General features: G+C 35.1%; 1 protein-coding gene across 1 annotated transcript in view; it reads left to right on the top strand.

Annotated features, from left to right (window-relative positions):
• Positions 1–24,826, top strand: part of SHPRH (SNF2 histone linker PHD RING helicase) — a 49,071-nt gene extending 24,245 nt beyond the window's left edge. The window contains exons 14-30 of the mRNA XM_021527009.4: positions 1,292–1,413; positions 3,841–3,929; positions 5,655–5,744; positions 7,726–7,833; positions 8,330–8,472; positions 10,292–10,465; positions 10,777–10,839; positions 11,890–12,115; positions 12,982–13,125; positions 14,340–14,441; positions 15,256–15,327; positions 17,084–17,272; positions 19,686–19,778; positions 20,350–20,436; positions 20,866–21,044; positions 22,831–22,911; positions 24,075–24,826. Coding sequence (XP_021382684.2) covers positions 1,292–1,413; positions 3,841–3,929; positions 5,655–5,744; positions 7,726–7,833; positions 8,330–8,472; positions 10,292–10,465; positions 10,777–10,839; positions 11,890–12,115; positions 12,982–13,125; positions 14,340–14,441; positions 15,256–15,327; positions 17,084–17,272; positions 19,686–19,778; positions 20,350–20,436; positions 20,866–21,044; positions 22,831–22,911; positions 24,075–24,171 — 2,059 coding nt within the window. The 3' untranslated portion in view covers positions 24,172–24,826. The remainder of the gene's footprint in view (positions 1–1,291; positions 1,414–3,840; positions 3,930–5,654; positions 5,745–7,725; positions 7,834–8,329; positions 8,473–10,291; positions 10,466–10,776; positions 10,840–11,889; positions 12,116–12,981; positions 13,126–14,339; positions 14,442–15,255; positions 15,328–17,083; positions 17,273–19,685; positions 19,779–20,349; positions 20,437–20,865; positions 21,045–22,830; positions 22,912–24,074) is intronic.
• Positions 24,827–25,285: the final 459 nt, after the last annotated feature.

The following is a 25,285-nucleotide window of genomic DNA, read 5'->3' as shown; positions in this document are numbered from 1 at the left end:
CCCCACCTGTGTAGTGAAGGCAGTAAATGAGATCTACTCAGGAAGCAAAAAAAAAAAAAAGCTCTCCTTGTTTAACTGAGTAAAAAACCCTTCTTTTTGACTTAATTGGTAGTCTCAGGCTGTGTATCAAGTTGCATATTTTACATGTAAATCCTTCTGCTGTTACAATTTTTCTTGGAACCACTGACGGTTTTGAAAATAAAAGGTAAGTAGCAATGGTGGAAGTATCACCATATGTCATGTATATTTACTATTGCCTTTTTAGAATTCAGTAATTATGAATAGTGATTATATTGATTTAAAGCTGACTCTGGTGTAACACTGTACTATAAAACCAAGAATCAGTTTCTGCAACTGGAACAGTGTTGCGGGGAAAGTAAAATAAAGGCCTAGGCAAGGGTATCTTTCCATAATTTGAGCCCAATCTGTGCAAGAGTTCAGTACTCTGTTCCACAGTGTTGAACGCTAAATAGTAAGTGCTTCTCCTGAAGGTGAATGAGCCTGAGGAGCAGGGTTTCGGTGAGGTGGGGGGTGGTGTCTGGTCTAACAGCAGCAATTGGCATCAGAAGCAGCCTCAGGTCAGCTGCTGTAGGCTGTTGTTATTGTTTACTCTCCTGTCTCTTCATATCAGTCCTCTCATTCTTTACCCTGTGACTTTACTCCAAGGTATCCTTCAAGCTTCCTTCTTGCATTCTCCTCATTTCTGTTCTTGCTTTTCTCTTTTCATTTCTGGTATTTTTATGTGAAACTAATTCTCTTCTGGTAAAATTCAGTTCTTAATTTGCAGATATGACAAATGTAGAAAAGGAAGTTTAGAATGATTTTTGCTAGTCTTCTCAGTTCTCATTTCACATATCTCCTTCTTTACATTGACACTTCATGTGTTTTGTGTTTGGATTGGTAGCAGAGGGTAGAAATGTAGTCTGTCATAGCTGTTTCCATCCAACAAGCTTTTGACAAAATGAGGTCTATTTTGCTTGTTTACAGTTCACTACTAATGGAAGGAGAACAATATTTTTCCCCATGAAGGATTATTTTACCAAGTTCAAGTTTTCTTCTTGCTCCTTATTTTTTGGTGTTCCAGGAGATGGCAACCTTTGGACACACTCAAGTTAGGGTAAAAGCTCTAGCAGGAGGAAAATCTGACAGCTAGATGTTTTTTAATAATAAAGAAATCTCAAAAAAACATTTACAACATGTTGGATGGATGTAATGATCTGCTATGCTGCTCAGCATGACCCTCTTATTTTTTGGTACTGTGATTTTGTTTCAAACTTGCTCTCCTTTTCAGCACCATGACCATGGAGGAACTGTTGGCATCTCTGCAAAAGAAATGTCGAACAGAGTGTGAAGAAGCTCACCGACAGCTGGTGTGTGCTCTTAATGGTTTAGCGGGTATCCATATCATTAAAGGTAAGGCAAATATAGGAGTAAAGAATATGCTCCATCTCTGTGTACTGGGAGGTTAAAAGAAGTCATACTTGTGTAATTGTACTTAACCTGCTTTTGTTCTATCAGTAATGCTTTCTGGGCTTCCCTTGTGCCCCCAGCCATGCAAACTGCTATGCTAAGATTCCTTTTCCTGCTCCTTCTAGACGGCTCTGTCAATGTCAATTTTGTCTGAATTATAAGGCAAAAAAAGCTTTGAATGAGAAACAAAAATAATTATATGAATCTTGAGTGGCCCACAAAATAAATATCAAATTACTCCATTATGAATGTGTAAAAATGCCACGTTTCCAAGTTCTTCTAAAGCTGACATGCTGTTTGAACTTTTCCAGCTCATGTCAAAGTCTTCCGTCCAGAACAAGAAAACTGCCTTTTCTCTTACCTGCCTCACAGAAAGACTATATTCAGTCAGTAGGTTTGAAATAATTTGTTACAACTGCAGCATGGAGATAAGTGTTTCTGATAGTTAAGTGCTTAGAAGGAATTAGGTACTGATGTAATGCTTTTAAAACACACTAGTAGCCAAAATTATGTTTGGCATATTTTGTAAACCAGATTAATAAACGTTTCATCTGATGAGAAACAAAAGCAGGACAAAAGAGGCAGAGTTCTGGTCTGTAACTCCTCCCCCAGTATTACTCTTACACTCAGTCTTCTTTATCAGGAAAGGGGAAGCACACCTTAAATAAAAGTAAGGCCATGAATTTAGCCTTAGTATAACTGAAAACTTATAGGTCTAATTATTATTAATCCAAATTAAATTGCTACAGGCAAAGAAAAGAGTAGCAATCACATTTACTTGTTTCTACTTGTCCTGCTTTTCTGCTCACCTTTCTGCTTAGTCCCATCCATACTCTGAGGTCAGTGGTTTCATAGACGTGGTAGCAGTGCAATTGCCACTTGTCACTATCTTCATTGGGAGGAATAAGATGATTGTGTTGATGGTTTCTTCCTCACACAAGGATCCAATGAGTGTCATTTTTATGTTTGCTAGCATGTTTGTATCTTTCTCTTTCTTCATTGGTCTGCAGCTCCATGAAAACACCAAATTTAGTGGACATGATGCCTTTTATGAATGTTACATACTCTTTCTTTGTTCTCTTTGTTGCCCCTAAAACCAGTTTTGTCCAGCTGTAAGTCTGCATTTCTTTGACTGTGGGTGAGTTGTTTATAGCCATGGCTTTTTTATTCACTGCCAAGCCTGTACACCATCTCTTAGCATCCCATGGCTGTACTCTACACTGCATCCTATATCTTTACTTGTCAATAGCCTCTGCTATTGTTACTAGGCCTATATTTCCCTACACTACATCATTGTGGTAGTTGTAAATATCTCATTCTACATGGAATAACTGCTTGTTACTGCTGTCTATATAAAGCTGTGTTTGTACCACACAAAGATAAACAAAAGTTTAACAATATACAAAAAATTAGCCACAGACACCTAGTGAATTATAGAAATTGCTATCACAGCTAAGCCAAGTAAAAGTTCAGTCAGGTCAAGAAAAATTCAAGGGAGGCCTGACAAGGTAGCAAATTCAGCACATAGCTTTTGGCTGGTTACTAGTAATTGCAATCCTATATCTCGGGACTACACCCTTAAAAATGCAACTGTTTCAATGTAAGAAGCAGCAAATCTTGTAGCCATAGAATTGGTACACTTCCATATAGATAGGATGATGTTTTTTATTTCACTCTCATCTGACTTTATGCATTTCTTTTCTCTCTACTTCTCTGTGTTTTAAGAGTCTCTAAGAGTATTACTGGCTAAGTAAACTCCCATCAGTTGAGAAAAGAAAATTAAGATGGATTCATTTTTTCACTACTTTTCCATACACAACTTCAATTTTGTATTTCTTTTTAATTGATATAAGCTATTTTCTGAGAAGTGATTGTGATGCTGGCAGCTTGTATTAGTAGTTATGCTCCCTGCATGTACCTAATAATTTCTGCATTTCTGAAGTATGACATAACTTTCATGGTTTTCACTGGGAGAGTGAATAATGCATTTGCAGTGCAAATTTAGCAATACATGACTGGAGTCAGTTGTAGATGATTTTTTTAAGTACAACATAAATTTTTTTATTTGGATTTATGCAACCATGAATACATATTTTAAGAGTAAGAGGTTTACAGATCTTACAGTCACAAAAGATATTTAATTTGGAAACTGCATTGGTCTTTATAGAATATCATATTCTGTCTTTTACCAATTTTTGGAGGGAGGAATGACTAGGAAAGAATTGCTTGAAGACAGGTGCTTAATATGCAGACTCTCTGAGAACATGTTAGTATGTTCCAAGTAATGTAACACTTACAATATTATAGCAGTTTGTATGTTTGAAAACCAAGACAATGTGTCTGTGTTTTTGCTACTCTTTTTTAATTCAGGAGAATATGGAATGGCTGCAGAGCTCTACAGAGAAGTACTAAGATCATCTGAAGAGCACAAAGAAAAGCTCAAAACAGATTCCTTGCAAGTGAGTGAGCATTGAAATGTAAAGAGACATAGTTAAGAACTGGAATACTTTAAATTTAATTTAACAGGTCAGTCTTTTCTTCATCCCAGTGGTATGCTGAATTACTCTTTCAGCCTGCTGTAATGATAATAATCTTCTCATCACAATGTTTAGATAGGAATCTGTCCCATAACTCACATGACCTTCATGTTTCCTTTTTTTTTAAAAAAAAAAAAAGCTACTGTCTTTTAAAAACCTGCTTGTGAGTTTTCTTGATGTCCCTGAAGCAGTGTGTGATCTCCACCTGCTGTTCTGCAGTACGGTTAACTAGCTGAATTCCTAGTCTGGTGCATATGACTGTGACTGTTCATGTCAACAGTGTTGTATTACATCCTGCAATTACAGAATGCAGGGTTTGCACTGAGACTGATATTAATGTGCCAAATGATAGAGAATAATAAAGTATTTGCACTGCAGAAGATAAAAGTGCATCAAAACATGAAAAAGAATTGAAATGCCTTTTCGGGCATTTGACTTCATGCCTTTTGAATACTATTTTAAAATACTAATATATTTTCCTTATAAAAATGTCAATAGCTCTCTAAGTAACATATTTATAGTTCTTCAAGAACTATCAGTTCTTAATTGACCAGAATTTTCTTCAGCATAATAAGAGATTTAAAATGTTAGTGACACATAGGTAAGAAGTGGTCAGCTGTCTGTTTCTTTATTTGCTTCTACAAGCAAATTATTGTTCAATTGTATTGTGTGTGGTCACCTGATGTCTCTGTTGTGCATTAGCATAAACTTATTAAGCTGCTCATAGGTTTTTAACTATATTGTTCTACTGGATTGTACAATTCAATAAGGTTTTTTTTCCCCCTCAAAGTATATGCTGCCTAATATTGCCTTAGTGTAATAAAATTTTACTTCTGTTAAGTCTTAGTTGTGTAGGATTAGCTCTTTGGGATAATGGCAAATCACTGCTGGCCAGTCCTCTTAAGTGACAGAGAGGGCAGAAGTGAAGAGAATCCAGGATGTGAGAAGGGCACAAGTTTATGATAGTGGAGGTTATTAGTATGAGTTTGTGGGAGCTGTGCAGGAAGCAGACTATTGGTCTGGTTTGAGATACAAAGGGTGATGCCAGAGAAGAGGAGCAGAGTTTATATTACTAATCAAATTTATTTTCCCTAAAAGTATACCAAAAGGTCATGTGTTTTTCAATATCTTTTATTTCACAGAAATGAAAAATATGAAAAATTATTATAGCTCTTGGGATCTGGTCTTTTCTTTACACTTTGTTTTGCTTTGGATAGGCTAAATGAATTGTTTCCTCAGAATATTCCAAAAGACAGTTACCAATGAAAGTGCTCTGAGATAAATAATTTGTTTTTCATAATAGTCAGGGGCTGTTTTAATTAGGAGGGTGAGTATGGCATAGGATCTGATGACCTGGTATCACACTTGCCTGCTGATTTGCTTTTGGGATGTTAAAGAAGGTCTTTTTAATAATTAATTTCCTGTAATTTCCTATCCTAGTAAAATGTGGAATCTTTATTTTCTTTATAAGATGCTTCCATCTTATAAAGATGGAATCTTTCTCTTCCATTACTAGAGAAAGACAAAACTGATTTTAAATGCATGCTTATTTCTTGCTGGAAGCTTTCATTGCTCTTCAGGTTTTTCCTGTCACGGATGTTGCAATGGATTTTTTTCATGATTGCTCTTGACTTTGTGTATATTTAGAGACTTCATTCTACACATAATTTGATGGAATTGTTGGCAAAGCACCCAGGAATCCCCCCAACTTTGCGTGATAGCCGACTTGCAGAAGAGGTAATCGTATTTGGTTTTTACATAAATATTGAAGAACACATTTTTATTTTTTGTCACCTCAGCATTTTCTTCAACTAAAGAAACAGCCATTCTTTTCATTTCAAAAGAAATAGCTTTTGCATTAACTACATATATTTTCCTTAAACTTAGTAAAATCAAGAGTTGTTTACTGTGTAATGAGAGCAGAAATGTCCAATACAATACTGTGGTTCTCAATGCTGGTGGCCTCTCTTGAAAGTGTATTTGATGGAAATTTTAATAATTTTTACCTTTAAAATGCTGTTTCCCCACCCCCATGTTCCTGTGGAAATTACTTACATAGATGTAAAGATAAAGAATAAGATAATGATAAAGAATGTGTCATCCTGAATTCTTCTGAGTCCCCTATTTCCTCGCATTTTCTTTAGCATTCCTCATTTTTAACTTTAAATAGTCAGTTTTCTGTAGGTGAGGTTTATTTTTCTTTGATCAGATGGGCAAATCACTGTATATCACTTTCTGTGTGCCTAAGATTAACTATGTCCTTAATCCTAAACTGGCAAACTAGCTGGAATTACTCTTCCCTGCTGGTTACTTGGGATGGACACAAGGACAGCATTTGTAAGAGACCTTCATTATTGTGTCACTGTTTGGGCTGAAAGGGACCTTGGGACATTCTTAGCTGATCTTCCGCCTCAGAGCAAGGTCAACATGGAATTCTGTCCAGGTATCCCAGAGCTTTATCCAACTGGCCTTTTAAAACTTCCAAGGAAAGAGATTTCACAACTTAACTGCATAACCTGTTCCAGTACTTCATATATCTCATAGTAGGGAGGCTCTGTGTGATTTTTTTTCCTGTTGCAATTTATGGCTATTGTTCCTTGTTCACTTGCCATGTTCTTCAGTAAAATGCCTGGACTCCCAGTCTTGGTGATTTTCTTCTGCCTGCTAGGAAGCTGTTCTTTGGTAATCTCTGAACTTCTCTCCTTCAAGTTACACAGGCCCAGTTCTTCCAGCCTCCCCTGTTTTAAGCTGGTGATGAGTATCTGTCTTACTATTTGGCTGTCTTCTGATATTTTATCATTTTTATGCAAATTCTATGTAAGCATGGCAGTTTTTTCTGTTCTAATGAGCCTTGTTCTCCTAAATATATAGTTTGTCCCCACCTTATAGAAGTTCTATAGAACGATTGCCTGTTTTTTATTGGCCTATAATTCTAGCAGTTTTTAAATACCACATTATCCTGACATGATTATAAAGAAAGCTATTAGAAAATTTGCTTTGTTTATAAATGAGATGCAGAAGTGGTTTTTCATAGCAACCTTTTTCAAGTCCTGTCCACTCCAGGTAAACTAGACTCTGTAACAACAATGTATTATCTTAGTAGTAGCAAACACAAAAAGACTTAAACGTACACTAAAATGCACAAAATAAATGTATGTAGTGAAATCAGTATGTAATGGTGGAAGATACATGTTACTTTTGAGTTTTTTGTTCATCAGTTTCTAAAATACAAAATAAACTGGCACTGCTTTTATAGTGGTGGCACTTACATGTATGTAATGAAATTTAAGCCTTTCTTGTTTTTTTATGAGTAAGTTTTATATGTCAGTAAGTTCAATTGTCCTGTTCTCGGACTGTTCTTGGATCTTTTTATTGTTTGTTTATTCAACACAGACAAGTAAGAATACTGAGTTATATTCCGGTTCCCTTTTGTAATGCATTTTATTCTTATTGTATTGTTTGGGCTTACCCAAAAGCAAAGTTGCACAGTTAGCATCCCAGTAGTAATTTCTCTTCTCACATGTTTTTTGTGGCTTACTAATAAATGCTGGATTCTAGAGGAAGAAAAAAATATTGCTAAATATTGCTTACAAATGAAGGTGGGTAGCACATTGATAGTGATCATTTAAAAGCACTATGGTAGTTGGGGAGTTTTTATGTTTGCAGTATTCCTCACAAATATGATTTGTGCATAGTTTAAACTCTTATTTCCTTACAGGCAGAACAACTCCGACAGCATTATATGAGTAAGTCCAACGCAGAAGTTGCAGAAGCCCATCAGGCCTTACAGCCAGTTCTTCAAACCATTCGGGAACTTCAAAGAAAGGCAGGTACCTCTAAAATGTTTTGTCTCTGACTTTTGGCATCTTTAAAGAATATTATTTTCATCTTTTTATCCAGAACTCTAGCTGTTTATCTTTCACCTGTTAAAATTTCAAAGTCACTTCAGTGTTGCTCTACCAATTTCACAGGGAACTTTGCTTTCTCTGATTAAATGATTTTCATTTGCTTTTGAGAGAGAGAGAAGGAAGAAACTTTGAGATCACAGTATCTTTGTGTGGCTGTTCTGTGTAGATAGCCTTGGTGAATCTGACTGTATTGAAGGAATTTAAAGGTATGGAGAATGTAGACAGTTTTTTAGTCCTGTGTTTACATGTCAACAGAAGACGGGATGTTTTTTAATCATGCTTATCCTCCACTTTTCATGGAATTATCCAGTCTGTTTTTGACCATGGCTTAAAGATCAGTATACACCTCTGCTGCAATGAGTAGATTTGTTTTCTGTTGAATGTTCAAGGATAAATGTCTTGTTTTTCATACAGATACATTCAGGTTCTCCTTGGTGGTTGGATGTCATCCAGACAGCAATACAGTATGCCATCGATGAGGAGCTTGTTCAACGTGTGCAAAACGAAATAACCTGCAACTACAAACAGCAGACAAGTAAACTCTCCATGGCAGAGAAGTAAGAGAATAACTGAAATAGACTGTTTAATGCAGTTAAATCTACTCAGGTCTTCTTACTAGTTTGTGCTAGCTGTTGCAATTGGATAGCAGACATTTTTGTTTCAGAGCATCTGGACTGCAATTATGTTTCAAAGCCAGTCCCTGAAAAAGCACAACTAGATAGCAGACTTGGAAAGAAAACTGTTTTCTCTTAGATAAGCATTCTTTGAAATGTTCTTCTGCATTATCTGCTGTGGTTTTACAGTCTTCTATACTCATGAACCTGCTAAGTAAGAAGAATTCAAACTTTATTACATTAAAATTGAGTAACCTGTAAAAGAAATTGGCTTGCTTAAATGGAAAGTAAACAGACAACATCAGAAAATCCTTGTATAACACCATAAAATAGCATCACTGTTTTTCTGAGCAAAGAAATTGAAGTTGGTTTCATGTTCAAGACAATAGTGTACTGCTTCTTTTTGGGTTCAATTACAGAGTAATGAATTCGGAAGGGACATTCAGAGGTCAGTTAAATCAACCCCCTTTTTAAGATCCAGACCGATGCTTGTTCAATCCAGCAAAGCTGCACAGGGATTTGACCTGTTAAGTATCTCCAAGGAGGGAGAGTCAATAGTCTTTGTGTGAAGTCTGTTCCAGTATTTGGCACACTTGGTGGAAAAAAAAGACATTAAAATTATTTTACCTAGTTAATATTTCCTGTGTTGCATCATGTGTACATTGTCTCTTGTTCTTTTGCCAGGTGCCTTTGACAAAAGTTTGACTCTGTCTTCTCTGTATGTTCCAGTTAGATAAATATAGAAAGCAATAAGGTCTTCCCTCAATTTAACTTAAACTTAAAAAACAGTGCCTTATCAAGTTCTAATGGTCAATGGTGGAAGCAACAAGTATTCTGAATTGAGTACTGGATATGATTAATCCATGGTATAGTGAGGGAGATTTTTATAAAGCTGATATTATTTGGCAACTGATGATATTAACAGCAGACTCGTGGTTTCAATTTACATTTCTTTTCAGATTGCCTGGTTAGGCAGACTTTGTCTACGTTATATTAAAATACACATTACAAAAATAGGTCATATTGAATGTCAAGCTTTAGTAGTGTAAAACCTGTGCTTTGCTCTCTGCACTGCACAAAATGGATGTCTTGGATCAAACTTTCCATGTAGTGTAGAACCACAGTCTTGTACATCAATGTCAGACCTTGTAGGAATGATGCACTTTCTTTCAGCAAGAGACTTCTACTCAGTCAAAACACAATGTAGGAAGTGCTTAACTTGTGTTTATGTTTGTGTTCATTACCACAACACCCCTCTAGTCACAAAAGACAGCTAGGTTTTAGGAGAATAGGTTATTGTTATGTCCATTTAAAAAATTTAACTTTGAAAGCTAACTTGCTGAATGAAGTGTATTTTAGTGATGGGTCCATGTGTCTGCTGTGAATTGCACAGGTGCATTAAAAATCATTTTGTTGGCCAGCAAATACAAGTAAGACTGTATGTGCAGTGGTTTCCATTTAGTTGATTTGCACTGTGGACCAGAATATTGCAGGTTGGTGTTCACTACCAGTATTTGGCCACACCTCTCAAGTCTTGGAAAGAGTCTTTCTGTTCTAAAAGTACCAGGCATCAGCTCTGGGGATACGCTGGAGTGCTTTCTGACAGCATTGCATGTAGTAGTAATAAGCATTTGCTTGTGGTACCAACTTTGTATGTTGTTCTAGATTGCTATTTAGCTACTTTTCTTCTACTTTAAAATACTGAATCAAGTTTGGATTTTCTGTCTTCGTGTACAGTAATTTCCCTTTTTCTTTAAATCAGATTCCGTGACTGCAGAGGCCTTCAATACCTACTCACAACCCAGCTGGATGAAGTGAAGAAGTTCCAGAAGATTGTAAGAGAAGCAGTGAAAAACTTAGAAGGCCCTCCTTCAAAGCAGGTTATTGAGGCTGCCACTATCTGCCACTTGCGACCTGTTAGACTGCCACTTAACAAGTAGGTCTTGAAAACTGAAAATACACCTTAGATGTCCATTACTAAATTTTCCTTTATTTGAAATAACATAAAGCCTTTATTATGTACTCAAGAGATGTATGCACACAGATATCACAGACCTATATGTTAGATCATGACCTTTGTTTTTACTTTTATAAAATTTTCTAGTGTCAGCTATATTATTGTATATATGACTGTTATTTTGGGTTTTTTAAGAATTTTGTGTCGTTTTTTATGTTGGAATAGGGGTTTATGATAATTTGGTTTCTGATGAAATTGAGTGCTTGTGTTTTCAATTTCCTGTGTTGCAGCTGTGTCTTTTGTAAGGCTGACGAATTATTCACAGAATATGAGTCAAAGCTCTTTATGCATAGGTAAGTTCATAGTTTTACAAATTTCTCACTGTTAGAAAAAGTGAAAGTTGGATTTGTTTATGTTGTCTGAAATAAGTTTATGACCAAATGACAGAGACTTCTTGCTGATGGCTTTGACAGTAATTCTATTAGGTTTAATTTTCTGTGTAAATTTCATTTGAAGTAATGGTGTTCAAGGAATGTATGCATGCTGCTTTCTCTCAAGCCACTATAATATGACCATACATCTGAAATGAAGTGGTGGCATGTTCAGAAAGCATGTTTATAAATACAAGTATGCTAATTTAACACAAATTCCTATTTGTGTAAATATTTACTTGGAGTCCAGCTGCAAGTGGTATAATACCACCCTCATTTAATGTTAGAATGAGACAAGGGATCTCAGACAGGATGAAGCTGGAAAAAGGGTGACATCTTGGAAGGAGTGTCAGAGAAGTGCACATAGTGGGCAGTACTGAAAGACATAGATTACAACTCTGTGCATGCTTTCTTTTGGACTTCTCTCTCTCATATTCCTCACAATGTCAAAATTGGATTGAAAAGTCTTGAGGTTACTGGGAAAATATTTTGAGAAGTCTTTTGCCAGTGGGAGTTCCGCCTCATGACTGCTGAAATCAGGAAGAATCGATTATTTCTAAATTAGCATTATTTGTCAAGGAGAGAACTGGGAAGCTGTACTGTTCTTTAACAGTGCAATACAGAGCAAATTTTGCATCCAAGTTTAACTGTAATTCTTGCTTATATAAAAAGTCAGAATCTAAATTTTTTAATGAATATTACATTAATAACTACTGTAAGACGATTTAGATGTGTAAGCCTTTACAAAAGCTATAGATGATTTTGGGGTGACAGAATGGCCTGAAGATTGGTACCAAGGTCACTGTGTTCAAAGCAAGCTTTTGATTAGGTAATAATACAGCTGTTTATATTTACTTGGTTTGCATTATCCTTTAATCATATATAAGAAAGCTAAAATAAATGATGAATAAGTACAGATGGATGTGGAAGTACAAAATCAGTGCTAAGTGCTGTGTTTGGTTTGTTTTGAAGTGTTAAAGGCCAAATGGCAATATTCGAGGAGATGATAGAAGACCAAGAAGGGCTTGTTGATGACCGTTTGCCCACCACTAGCAGAGGGCTCTGGGCAACCAGTGAGACTGAGCGTGCCTTGAAAGCTCTTCTTTCCTTTGCCAAAGCTCACCGAATGGATGCTAGGCTAACCGAAGAAGGGAGCGTATTCCTGGAGCTCTTCGAAGCATGGAAAAAGGAATATAAGGTACAGTAAATTACATGGTGATCAAACAGATGTGTGATCCATTTAATTTATTATAAACAAATTGCAGCTGAATATTAACACATCTAAGTTGTATTCCTGAAATTAGGGTTTGCCTACCAACCTTTTCCACAGTGCTTATTACAGGATTTTATTTTAAATTATTTATATGTGAGCTAATAGTTTCTAAAAGCTATACTGTGTACTAATCAAATTACTAAGCAATATAATTTCATCTATTAAGACAGTATAAAGATATAATTAAATGTGTTCATCTGTTTACTTGAATCAGAATGTAACAAGACTCAGCAAATCCAACACTGGTCCATTCTGTAATTCAGGTTATTTTCCTGAAGTCTTGTGAAGAAGGAACAGTATTTTCATGTGCCTTTATGTTAGGAAACAAAAGATGGGACTTACATGCCAATGAAAATGAAGACCAGCCTTATGATTCTGTCTGTTGTGAATTGAAAATATTGATTCAGTTGTCTTTACTACTCTAATATACACTAAGTTACAAGAATGATACTCTGTGAAATAACTCTTTTTTTATTCAGCAGGGTTTTGGTTTTTTTGTTTTGCAAGGCATAGTTTCTGAATTTTTATTTGCATTAATTATTGTAATACTAGTAGTTGTAGAAGAAACGAGCGACAGCTATTTCTAGCTTTTTATCCAGAGAGACTGGAGAAGAGAGCAGGCAAAATGATGTCTAAACTTCTTGTTTTCCATTATAATTAGTTGTGTTGTTGCTGAATGCTGTCTCTTCCTCCAAAAAGATTCTCACATTTCATTTTACATTGTATGGCAGGGTCATGTAAGTGTAACTCAATTCAGTTCTGCTGTTCACTTGTTTGGGGTTTTCTTATAGTTACTTCATGAGTATTGGATGGTCCTTAGGGATCACGTGTCTGCTATTGATGAACTGGCAATGGCGACAGAGCGACTGAGAGTGCGTCACCCCGATGAGCCAAAACCAAATCCACCAGTGCTCCACATTATAGAACCACATGAGGTAGAGTACTGGGCAGGAAATAATGGTTTCTTTTTGAAGGAACCTACCTACTACAAAAATAAAATCAGCATCTGAATCTATGCATAATGTCCATAATGTGTCTCTTTTCATTTCAGACAGGCTTGGAGGGGTATAGAATTCTTACCTATTTCTGCCTTAAGTACATGGGCCATTTTGAGCTTTAATTGTTACTTTAATAAATTTTTGTTAGCCTTCTGACAGAGTGGCATGTTTCCAAGAGGCTGCTGTCCTTTCAGCAGCAGCAACTTTCTTTCTTTACAATTGCCCAGTTTTCCAAGCTGGGTGGAAAATTAAGTTGACCTGATTCCTTACCCATAATAATACTTTTCACAAATACCTATATAAAACAGAAATAACCACATCAAAGAAGAATCTTTTTTTTCAATATTTTGAAATTTCTGGGCTACCCCTGACTCTGTTTATGATGATGGAGAAAATGTTGGGTTGATTTAACCTCTTAATTTTTTTTTGCACCAGTTGAAGTGTATTTTCTTTAGACACATTTTGTGCTTTTTTTCTGTGAGATGGAGTTAGATAAAATTTCTTCTTTCTGTAAGGAAATAAATTTCATCTCTGTATTAAAACAATTTTTTAAAAGGAGCACTTTGCTTAACAAATGCCTAATAAAGTCTTAAGATTTATGCATGTCTATGCAGCCATAAAAGAAACACCCATTTCTTTGGCCTTCATCCTTCAGGTGCCTGCCTCTTCTGCAGTATTAAACTTCTCCGTTAATACTGTAATTAATCTAAAAAAAATTCAGCTTGATGTTTCTGTCTCTGTATAGGTTAAATCAAAAGTGGAAATTTCTAAGAAATGTAAAGAAAATAATTGACTCTTACACACTGTTTTTGGAACCAGCATTTAATTCTGGTATATATATATACACAATTGAAAGAAAAGAGATGATAAATTGAAGGAACTTCAAAAGAAACATCTAAAAATTTGGGTTATTTTAACCAATAATGTAAATAAGTAATTTTGTGTGCCTTCTGCGTCTCAGCCCATTCATAGTGCTGTGTTCATACTGGGTACAGGAAAGGAGTAGATAATCAATTTCGCCTGGGCAGAAGCATGTCTTAAATTTCCAGCATGAGCTGGTTTTATGTCTCTTGCCAGTAAATTACTCAGTAAATTATTCTAAAACTTAACTTTTTTTCCCTTTTAACACATTTTTTATGTTGTTTTCATAGGTAGAGCAAAATCGAGTGAAACTTCTGAATGACAAGGCAGTTGCCAAATCACAGCTTCAGAAGAAATTAGGACAACTTCTATACCTCACTAATCTGGAGAAAGTAAGATTAATGGTTCCTTGGTGTACTCTGTTTATCTGTGGAAGGGAAGAAATCTACCATTATTTTTATTTAAAACTTCCATCTTAAGAAATTTTTGTATTTTCTGTGAAGATTTGCTACATTTTGAAATTATATGCTGTTCTTTGTGTTACTGTGTGCTCATAAATTTTTTATTGCATTATATATTTTAGTTACTTGTTTAATTACATGCTTATTAAACTATGAACTAGTTTTAGATGTGTAAAGTTTTCATTAAAATTAACTGGACCGTGTTTAGTATAAGACTTATAAAACTATGTATGTCTCTGCATACCTTTGGTATTTTACAAAGAACTTAGTGAAACAGAAGAATAATCATGTCTGGAGTTTAAGTAAGTGTTTAAAAAAAAAAAAAAGCAAAACAGACAACCTCCATGTATTATGTTATTTTAATCATAGTGTGCACAAGTGCATTTATGTTAAAGGAAGCATAACTGAGTAAAATTTAAGTGGTTTTGCAACCATGTGAAGCTGATAGAAAATATATGGAGTTTCTTGTTTGAAGCTTGTATTTTACCACGATTTTTCAGAGTTGTTACAGAGCTGCAGATGCCATCAGAAGGACAGTAGAATGAAAAGTGCTCCTTTTGCTTACCATAAGTTACATATTTTTTAATTCTTCAAGATGGACTTGAGTACATGAATATGCTTTTAATTTGCTCACACAGTGTTTTGGTTTGATTTGCTTTTTTTTAAGGGGCTTCATTATTAATTTCTTCTAGAAGCTTGTACAATAACAAAATATAAAGCTTTTTTTTTTTTTTCTAATTTGTAGTCTCAGGACAAAACTACTGGAGGAGTTAACCCGGAACCATGTCCAATCTGTGCACGTCAACTGGGAAGACAGGTAAGATACTTATTCAGCAGGTATTAGTTTTAAAACATCTTTAGCCAGAGGTGAGCCAGTTGTGTGTCAACTTTTCAAGATATGTTTTTAAATTCATGTTGTATTGAAACAGGGCAAATGAGCTGTTTCTGTAATGTATCAACCAGCCTCTCTCCTGAAATAACATCTTTCTCAGATTCAAGCACCTCTGCTGCTTTTAAATTTTGACATCAGTGTTTAAGTGTTCCAAAAATCGTCTTCGTGATCTTTTTATAACTATGAAGTTATACTTTTGACAGAAAGATTTATTTGCCATTTATAAGCTAACAGAAAGAAGAAGTAGGTAAACTTCTATTGATACTATTGTATTTTATTGTAATTGTTCCAATTGATAGTATTTTTTTCTTCCAAAGAAAAGGATATTACATATGCAAACAGTAGCGAAATCCAATAGAATAGATACTGGCCATGTGGATTTCTTTCCCTGCTAAGCTGCAGGACTTGAAATTCAAGTGAGACTTAATCTATATCATAAAGTACAAAGCCATAATTTAAACTTGACTTACCATGCATTAGGGGAAAACATAAAAGGACTCGTATATGGTAAAACTAAATTGTCTCTTTCTTTTAGGGTAGCTATTTTAAGGACGTTTAACTTCTCTTTGCATTATAGATATACAGCATGAACTGCTGTCCTGCCATATTTCCAAAATCCCCTCTGTGCGTTTCTTCCAAGGGTAACACAGGTTTTTACAGAGAGCAGCTGTTAGTCCTGTTAACTGCCATTATTCTTTATCTCAGAGCTGGAAGAGCTTACTGTAAGGGAAAATAATCTCTTAATTTTCTTTATCTTTTCTTAGCAGCAAGACTGCTTCATTAGATGAGAGCAGCCTTCATGTTTAAAATACTTCTCATTCTGTTTATGCACAATTGAAAAAACATTACAAAGCCTAAAAGACCTACTTGATAATCAGTGGTTTAGTCAATCCCTTTGCTACTTGGTCCCATGAAATCTTCTAGTTTTTCCTCCTGGAATGGCCTAAAGAACAGACTAGTACAGCAAAAGATATTATTTTGGATTTCAAAACTACTGGTCTACAAATTGCTTCTCTATTATGGGAGGTTCCAGCTGACATGTAGATGCTCTAGGCTCACAAGGGGAGAACAGCTTCTGCAATGCCATCTTTTTTCACATATATTCTGTCAAAAAGAGATTAAGACACTGTATAAAATTTTTCTTCTTAAGTCAAAAGATGCTGTCTTGGAATTACCAGTAGGGAAAAATTAAACCATTTTTTCTATCACTTATTAAGTAAGACCAATCTAATATGAATGCACAGATAAAGAATTGTAGTGAAGGCAAATAAAAACATTTTTGTAATATTTTAAAAGTATGTAAATACTTAATCTGTGTTTACATATGAGGCATTTAGAATCATCTTTCCTAGAAATGGAAGATTGTAATGTCTTTCCTGAAGTTCAAAACTGAGACAATGTGAGCAATGAACAGTAAATTCAGAGACTTCCTATAGATCATGAATTTCTCTATGCTGGAAAACTTTAAAATTCAGGCTTTTTAGCAACTATAATGTAACAATTGTAAAAAATTATTTTTAATCTAATTAATATATTAATTAATTAACATATATTAATTAATATAATGAAAATAATGTAATTTCTCTATGAAAATGTAATTTATCATGGATTAGTACACTGTTTTTCTTTTGCACTGGCCCAAAACTGAAACTGTGTTTGGGTTTTTTTGTTTCCTGCATAGTGGGCTGTGCTGACGTGTGGACACTGTTTTTGTAATGAGTGCATAGCAATCATCATCCAGCAGTACAGCGTTGGCACCCGCCGGAGCTCAATTAAATGTGCCATTTGCAGGCAGACAACATCTCATAAAGAAATATCTTATGTCTTCACTGCAGAAGCTGCAAATCAGGAGGATGATATTCCTGTGAAGGTAAGTTGTTTGCAGGAGCTCTGTGGCCCAAACTTTCAGCACTGCATATTTGTTGTGTTTTGTAGCATACTGCATTTGGGCTGACAAGTATATTATATAGTTTTAGAAATAGTTTGTCCTAATGACAAAACCTCTAGACACAAACATGTAGGAATTCAGTCCTGATTGCACTGTTGTATCTGCTTTTTTTTTACTAAAGGAGAGTTTTCATTGGGTTGAAGAGACAGCATCTCCATGAGTCTTTAGCAATACTGACATATATGTAGTGCATAGTGCTTGTCTGCTCTGTATTAATGTCTTAAAGAAACAAAAAACCTGTGTTTATTGCAGTTGTGGAAAAAATAGAGGATTCTGGGCTAAAATGCAAAGCTAAAATACATAGATAATATTTTGATTTAGATGCTGCTATCTTTCATTAAAATATGGTTATAATAAAGCTGGACATAACTTGTCATAATTTTAATCTGATTAGTATAGTTTAAAATAATAAAATAATAACTAGTTGTGCTGACAGGCTTCAATGGTGTCTGTGCAAGTCTCCTTGAACCTTGCACAATTTCTGGTGTTGCTGCCCTGTATTGTAGACATCGCTACCACCTAGTTATTTCAACCTCCCTGGACAAATGGAATTCCATTTTATGAGTAGATGATTCCTAACTCAAATTATTAAAGTAGTTGACAGTATGTGGCACCAGGGGGAGTAAATAGGCTGTATTTTTCAGGTGCTACTTCTCAGAACATCACTTCATTCAGGGGTTTTTGCATATTCATTCCATATACAGTTTAGAGATATCACCCTGTTTCTAACAAAATTTCAAATGTGTTTTATAAATTACATTAAAGAATAACTAGGATAATCAAATTTCATAAATAAGACTTTGAAAGAACATTTCATCTGCTGTTCTGTGTAAAGAGTTGTAGTGTTTTCTTGAAGTATTTCTGCATCAAAACCTTTGAACAAAGCAAAAATAAACTAAAAATGTGCATTCTGTGTGAATTTGTTTGAGCAAAGCTGATTCTTAGTTCATGAAAAACTAAAAATGTACACTGTGGCTTCACTGTATTTACTATTTAACAAGCAATATTGTTAAAAATAAAAAAAATTACCTCATATTCCTTTTAAGTTTACAGTTTACAAAGAATAACAAACTTACTATGGTTTTTATAGAATTCTGAGGTTAAAATCATTATCTTTCAGGACAGGTACAAAAATTGTGTGATTTATTCAGTGTTTTTATTTTAATCTGATCTTTCTCAATCCCTATTAAAGTATTCACTACCTCTCTTTCTTTTAACTTTTTATATTACTGACACTAACTATCTTAAGGTAATGCATTAGATGCAAAAGGAGTACTGTAAATGGAAGCAGTTTAAGCCTTTGATAAAACAGTCTGCAGAAAGTCTTTTACATGTTAGCAGCCCGGCACTGGTTCCCAGCTTGTGCTGAGACTGCTGACATCCTTCCCAGCCAATTCTGCACGCAGCATGACTTCACTAAATTTGAGCTGTCATTGTAGTGAGCCAACATAGTTAATTCAATGTTCAAAAGACAGGTGCAGACAGAAATAAAACTGTATTTGTCCTGCTGAATCTAGCACAGTTTGAAATAATGATGTGTGTAGTAAGTAAAGGCCTCTTTTAAAAAGACATTAGGTAAAATTGCTGTAATAGAAAGTGCATACTGAAGGAGATGGAAAAAGAATTGCATCTCATTGTATCCTTTCACTGGCCTAAGGTGAAAGGGAAGAGTACAAAAATCAAAATGGACAAGATGTAGAATAAATTATTGGTTTTGTTAAGCACTGAAATACTTCTGAATGCAAAATAGAAAGATTTTTTCATTGCAGCTCGCCATCATTCAAAAATTAATTATATTTACAATTTTCTTACTGTTTTAAATATAATTAAAAAGCTTCATTGTACTGAATGTAAGTTTGATGTTGCTAGAATGAGAAACAAAAGCAACATAAATAGCATTCAGGTAGGTTTTTTACTTTGATCTATTTTCAAGGGGTGTGAAGGTAGGGAAATTTCAATGTGCATTTGAAATATTCACTAAAGACTGTGCCACAAAGTTAAACTGCAGGAGGCCTAATGGGTACATTTGTTACCACTGCCCTGCTTGGGCCGTCTGTTTTGCCTGGTGCAAAGCTAGAAAGTGTGTCTGCATGGCACTTCATCCTTCATGTGCTGCCCATGCTGTTTCACACTGCCGATCCTAGTGCAGTGCATCATAAGGGAGAGGTAAACGTAGTTCAGTGCTACTTAACCTGCCCTTCCTCAAGGCTGATAATTGTAAACTTCGTGTGAGATGTGTAAGAAACCTAATATAACATCATTTAATAACGCAGTGAATGTGGAAGGAGTTTTTCACTATCCTACGTTACTAATGCACTTCTTTGACTTTTCAAAGGGAAGTCACTCCACCAAAGTGGAAGCTGTGGTCCGAACACTGAAGAAAATTCAGTTTAAAGATCCAGGGGCTAAGTCCTTAGTTTTCTCGACGGTATTAATCACCATTTTCTGTCTTGTCTTTGCATGTGTGTTTTGAGTTCAAAGCATTTGTAATATTTTCAGGAGCTAGTTTAGCTACCAAAATGTTGAATCACCCTGTTACAACCATTTGAGTGTTTTGAGGATTTGTAGGGCAAGTCTTGTAACTGGTACAAGAATAATGATCATAGTCAGCAGATGTGAAAGCTTTTTTCTTTAAAGGGCAAACACAGATTTGTAAGAAAGCAGTAGAAATTCTAGTAGCAGTAGAAGCAGTAAGGAAGCAGTAGAAATTTTAAACATGATATCCAGATATTTTTGATACATAGTAAAATTGTTTTTGCAATGGCTGCCAGTTTCCTTTATTCAAGTTGATCTTTCTAATTACCTATTTTAGTTTTATGAAAGATTTGGTTTCTAGCACACAATTTTTTTAAAAAGTTGCAAATCCTAGCATTTTGAAAAGCTTTTAAATTTACTCTTTGTTAGGGAAGTTAATTATTTTTTAGTTTTCATTGCTGTTTGTAATGTTGAGTTACTTTTATTGTGTTGTGTGGTTTTGTTTTGTTTTTTTTTTTTTACAGTGGCAAGATGTGTTGGATATAATTTCAAAAGCTTTGTATGACAACAACATGGTTTTTTCTCAGATCAATGGAATTAGTAAATTTCAGGTACATAAAGGATATTTTTCTTAAATTATTTTCAGTGGGAAAATCGTAGATGTTCATAGAAGTTAATCTGATCCTTTTAACTTTGTTGCTTCATTTCCGAAACTAAAAAATCAGCAAATCTGTCTTTCAGAAGCTTTGATTTCTAACTTATTCATTCTAAAAGTTATAGTCTCAAAAAGTTCTAGTTTAAAGCATTTGGAGATAAACAGTGCACTTACTTTTGAGAAAGACGCATTGGTATGGAAGTCAGTGTTGCAAGAAGTTCATGCCTTCCTGAGATTGTCATGTATCTGTTCTGGGATGACAGACCTGAAAGAATGTTACTCTGGAGCCTGTATTATCTGCCATAATTTTTTGAAAATACAGTCCTGTCCCCCACACTCTTCATTGAGGAGCTTTTGTCACACTGCTGTCATGTTTGCCTTTTAGGAAAACCTGTCTGCATTTAAATATGATCCCAACATCAATATTTTGCTGCTGCCTCTTCACACTGGCTCCAATGGACTAAACATCATCGAAGCAACTCACGTTCTGCTTGTGGAGCCCATTCTGAATCCAGCACATGAGCTACAGGCTATTGGCAGAGTACATCGTATTGGCCAAACAAAGTAAGATTTACAATTGTGTTCAATTATTTTGATATGATCCGGAATAGATCTGAAAAAACCTTGTTCAGCTGCTGCCCTATTTTATGTGTGCCATTGTTGCCTCAGTTTTTAACTTTGGACTTCTGCTTGCAAAAATGTCCAGAAATGTCTTAGCTTTGCAGGTCCAAGCAACTCATCATTTATGTCATATATGGCTACGTTCAGGCATGGCCTTTTGGAGTTTCCTTGAGAGGCTCTTTCTAACTGGTCATTCTCAGCTCCAGATGAGGAGCTGCTTAAGTTGTTGGGTTTTTTTTTGTTTCCTTGTTTTGGGCTTTTTTTAGTTGGGTTTTTATTCCAAAAAGAAAGTTATAGCATGCTCTCATTAGAACTGATAAGTTTTTAAATCACAGTTCTGCCCTTGCTCCTGTCTTTTTGAAGACATTAATGAGTTTGCATCTCTTGTTTGTTTCAGTGTTGTTGCTCTGACATAGGTAGCACTTTTAAAAGGTTTTAGAAAGTTGGTCCTCAGCATGTGAGGTGTGTTTTTCCTAAGGTCTCATGACTTTGGAAAAATAAAATTTAAAGCCCAGTACATGAAGAAGAAAAGTAACTGCAGTCGATTCTGGAATAACAATACTCTAGAATAATAGCGGGGGTTGTGTTCTGGAAGTGGACATGATGGAGCATGTACATGAAAGAATGTTAGGACAGGTGGATATTTGTGTGTGATGGTAAAGATTTTGAATTAACTGTGAAAGCCTGATTGCAACAGCCCACACTGGAATTCTACATGGTGCTGGCACTAAAGATGTGGCAAAAATGTTGCAATAAAACCAAGAATACTTTGTACTTTTTAAGAATTAAGATTTCAGCTAGGCTTATTTTTAAAAAGGGCTGTGTCCCAAGTACACTGAGTGTTAGGGAATACTGTTCAGTGTCACTGGTGCAATTATTACCAGTTCAGTTCTTATTTACTTCTCTTTTTTGGGGGGAGACCTTTGCCTGTAAATCCAAAAGCATTCCCCCTGCATTTTTCTGTGAAAGGTTACCTGCCAAAGTTTCAACCTAAGACCTGAAAACCATCTAAGCATTCCTTACCTTTAAAAATGTTTATACTGGGGAGCATGGTGTGCTTTTTCATTTTTATCTTTGGATCTGACTTTTTTCCATTTTACTTTCTGGTGCCTGTCATTTTCTAAATTATTGCTTTATTTTTTGAAATTTTATTTCATAAATGGAATTGTAATTTTGTGGTATGTTTATTGACATTTTGGATTTTGTATTTTACCAGTGTTTACTGACTGCAATTACCGACTTCTTTTTTTAAAAAAATGGTTATATTTTGCTGTCTTCAAAAATAATATTATTAAAACTCTGGGTATTAGGTTTAATTGGCCATCATATTGAGCTCTTCTCTCTTGGAATAATTTGTGACAATGAAGTACGGACACTGTATATAACCAGTGGGCAAAACTCTTTTTTCTTTAGGCTCTGGAGGAATGTTTCTAGTAAGGACACAGAAAGCAGAACTTTGCCCTATATCTGTGTTAGGATTTTACAGCTTACATTCATTTAGTGTGTGATCAGTAAAGTGAAAGTATGTTTACAGGGAAGCACTAAGCACTCTGAAATGTCAATGGAAGTTGCTAGTCACTTCTAATATTTATTTTGTAAAAAACAGAGACATATTTTCAACACTTTTAATAGAATTAGTATGAGAAAAAAATATGGTTATAAACTTTGGCAGTAACAGGGCAACTTCTCTCCCTCATGGTGGTGTTTTCTTTTTTTTTAACACATTCAGATCTACGATTGTTCATAGGTTCCTGATAAAAGCAACAATAGAAGAGAGAATGCAGACTATGCTGAAAACTGTAGATAGAAGGTATGTGTTGATTTTTTTTTAAATGCCATTATTGCACTGAAAATGAAAAGGTGGCTCTCCATCATACTTTTATTATGGTTAAGAATGTATATCTTATATATAATTTCAACTGTTCTTTAAACTGTTTTGGTTGGCGAAACAGTTTTTAGACTTTCAAAGTTTTAACGTGGTTCCAGTAACTTGCAGCTTAAGGTATTTTAAAAGCCTAAGTAATAAATTATATATTATGGTGTGGTTTATCTTTTCAGCTTATCTATTTTCATTGGTATAAAAACTTTGCAATTGATGGACTAGTACTAAGCCTGCCACTAGAGCAACAATATATCATAAACTGTAACACAGGACATGGGTTCTTTCTTTTGTTATTTTATTTTTTTAATCCTACAAACCTTGTCTGACAGTGCTGTGTCATGCTTCTTGGTTTCACAGTCCATGCAAGCATTGTCCAGATGCTAAGTCATGCATGAGGCTGGTGTGCAGACACAGAAAGCAGTTCTCACTGTGGTTTAACTTTCCAAAATCTATAAGCAGTGATGGATTGGAGCGGGACTAAAAATGCTATTTACATTCCTTATGCAGACAGTGTAAGATGTTTGTACCTTTTAACCAGATGGTATACACATGACAAATCTAGGAGGAGGCCTTAGTTTAAGGAAATTTTGCCTGTTACAGATAATTAAACTAAAAATTACATGCACATCTTTGGCTGTAGTTTTGGAATATTTCAGTTTTAGCTCTCAAGAATGATTTATTATCCTTGTCTGTGAAGTAGCACTACTATTGCACATAAAATTTGGATAAATGTACAATTGTCAAGTGATCTTGTGAGGGCTGATGTTTTGAAAGTAATATTAAACCTCATGTTTGGAAGCTCAAGCAAATCCCTTAAATGTTTAGACGTCAAAGTGGATGTTCTGCTGCCTTTGTAGTGTTTGGTGTTGACCACATTTGCGGACAGTAGATGGACTTTTTATGTTACTTAGAATGTGCAGGAGCGGTTGCTGATGAGTGTATGTGTTTCCTGGACAGAAGGTGTGCTTTCCTGCTGAGCTTCAAAGCTGAGCAGGTATTGACTCTGAACTGTGTGCTCTGTCTTCAGTGCACACAGCTCATTACTTACACTGATTCTTTCTCTGATGCCCGTGTGCAATTTTTTCCCACAGCCACACGAGCTCTTCCATGAAACAGTCAGAAGCCTCAGTGTTGACAGTGGCAGATTTGGCTGACCTTTTTACAGAGGAAACAGAAGAACTTGAGTAAAAACATTGGTTTGGCCTAATGAAATTGGAAAGCACCTGACCCAGTAAGCACCAGGATAAAATCCACTTGATCTGTCGTTCCTGTAGACATCATCTAACCTTTGTCCGTAAGAGAGCAATTGAAAATTGAGAAGTCTTAAGTTTTACTGATTTATTCTTTGGTGATGTTCATAGCAGCACACACTTCTGATGGCACTGGATAAAAGTTGCACTTTGCACATTATACAAAAACATAGATATTTTTCCCCAAAGAACATTTGAGCTGGATGCTGAAACTGAGATCTTGGACCCTTGGCTGAGAGGATTTTTACCATCAGGCTTGATCGGCTAGTAGCTCAGTCTGAGAACAAAACCATGTGTGTGGTTGGGTGGGAAATGGAAGCAGAAAAATAAAAATTAATTTTTTTTATTGTACAAAGAGTTGTTAGAAAGAATGACTGTAAATTAATATTCTTCTATAAAAGGCTTGTTAGATTTAATGCAGAGTTATTAAATGTCTTATTGTTAACACTTCAAATTACAAATGTTAACTAATAGTTTGGATATTTGTATTAGGCTTTTAGATATTCATAAAGACTTTTGACAGTTAAATATTTCATTGTTAATGCTTACTCATGGCAAAAAGATGATTAAATAAATTATGCTTTTTTTATGTGTGTTGGTCTGATGATCAGTTAAAGACTTGAACGTTCTGTACTTGTTTTCACTTGAAGCCATCACTAAGTTAGTGCTCTGTTTGAAAACAAGAAAAACATTTGCTACAGAATTTCCAAAACTTAATTGCTTACACTGCTGATCACTTTGTAATTATTTAGTGTTTCTGTGCATTGCCTGACCCTGATCTTTTTTTGTAGCTCTTCCCTTTAGAGATGCAGCAATCTAAATATACAAAATACATTAAATTATGATAGGCAGGCTAGTTATTAGGTCCCTGGTCTAAGTTAGAAAAAGTGTGGAGAGAAATGGAACTTTTGTGAAGCTTCATTTTTAGATATGCAAGAACACTCTACCCCACCTTTGTTGACAGTAGATAGTTTGGAAAAGAAATCTAGGCTAACTTCCAGACTGCTGAATGTAGGCATGATAAATTTTAAGCCTTTTGGCATTGGGTATGG

Source organism: Lonchura striata, chromosome 3 (assembly GCF_050655825.1).
Source record: "Lonchura striata isolate lonStrDom1 chromosome 3, ASM5065582v1, whole genome shotgun sequence".
In the NCBI taxonomy this organism is placed as follows: domain Eukaryota; kingdom Metazoa; phylum Chordata; class Aves; order Passeriformes; family Estrildidae; genus Lonchura; species Lonchura striata.
This window is presented reverse-complemented; position numbering and strand designations above follow the sequence as displayed.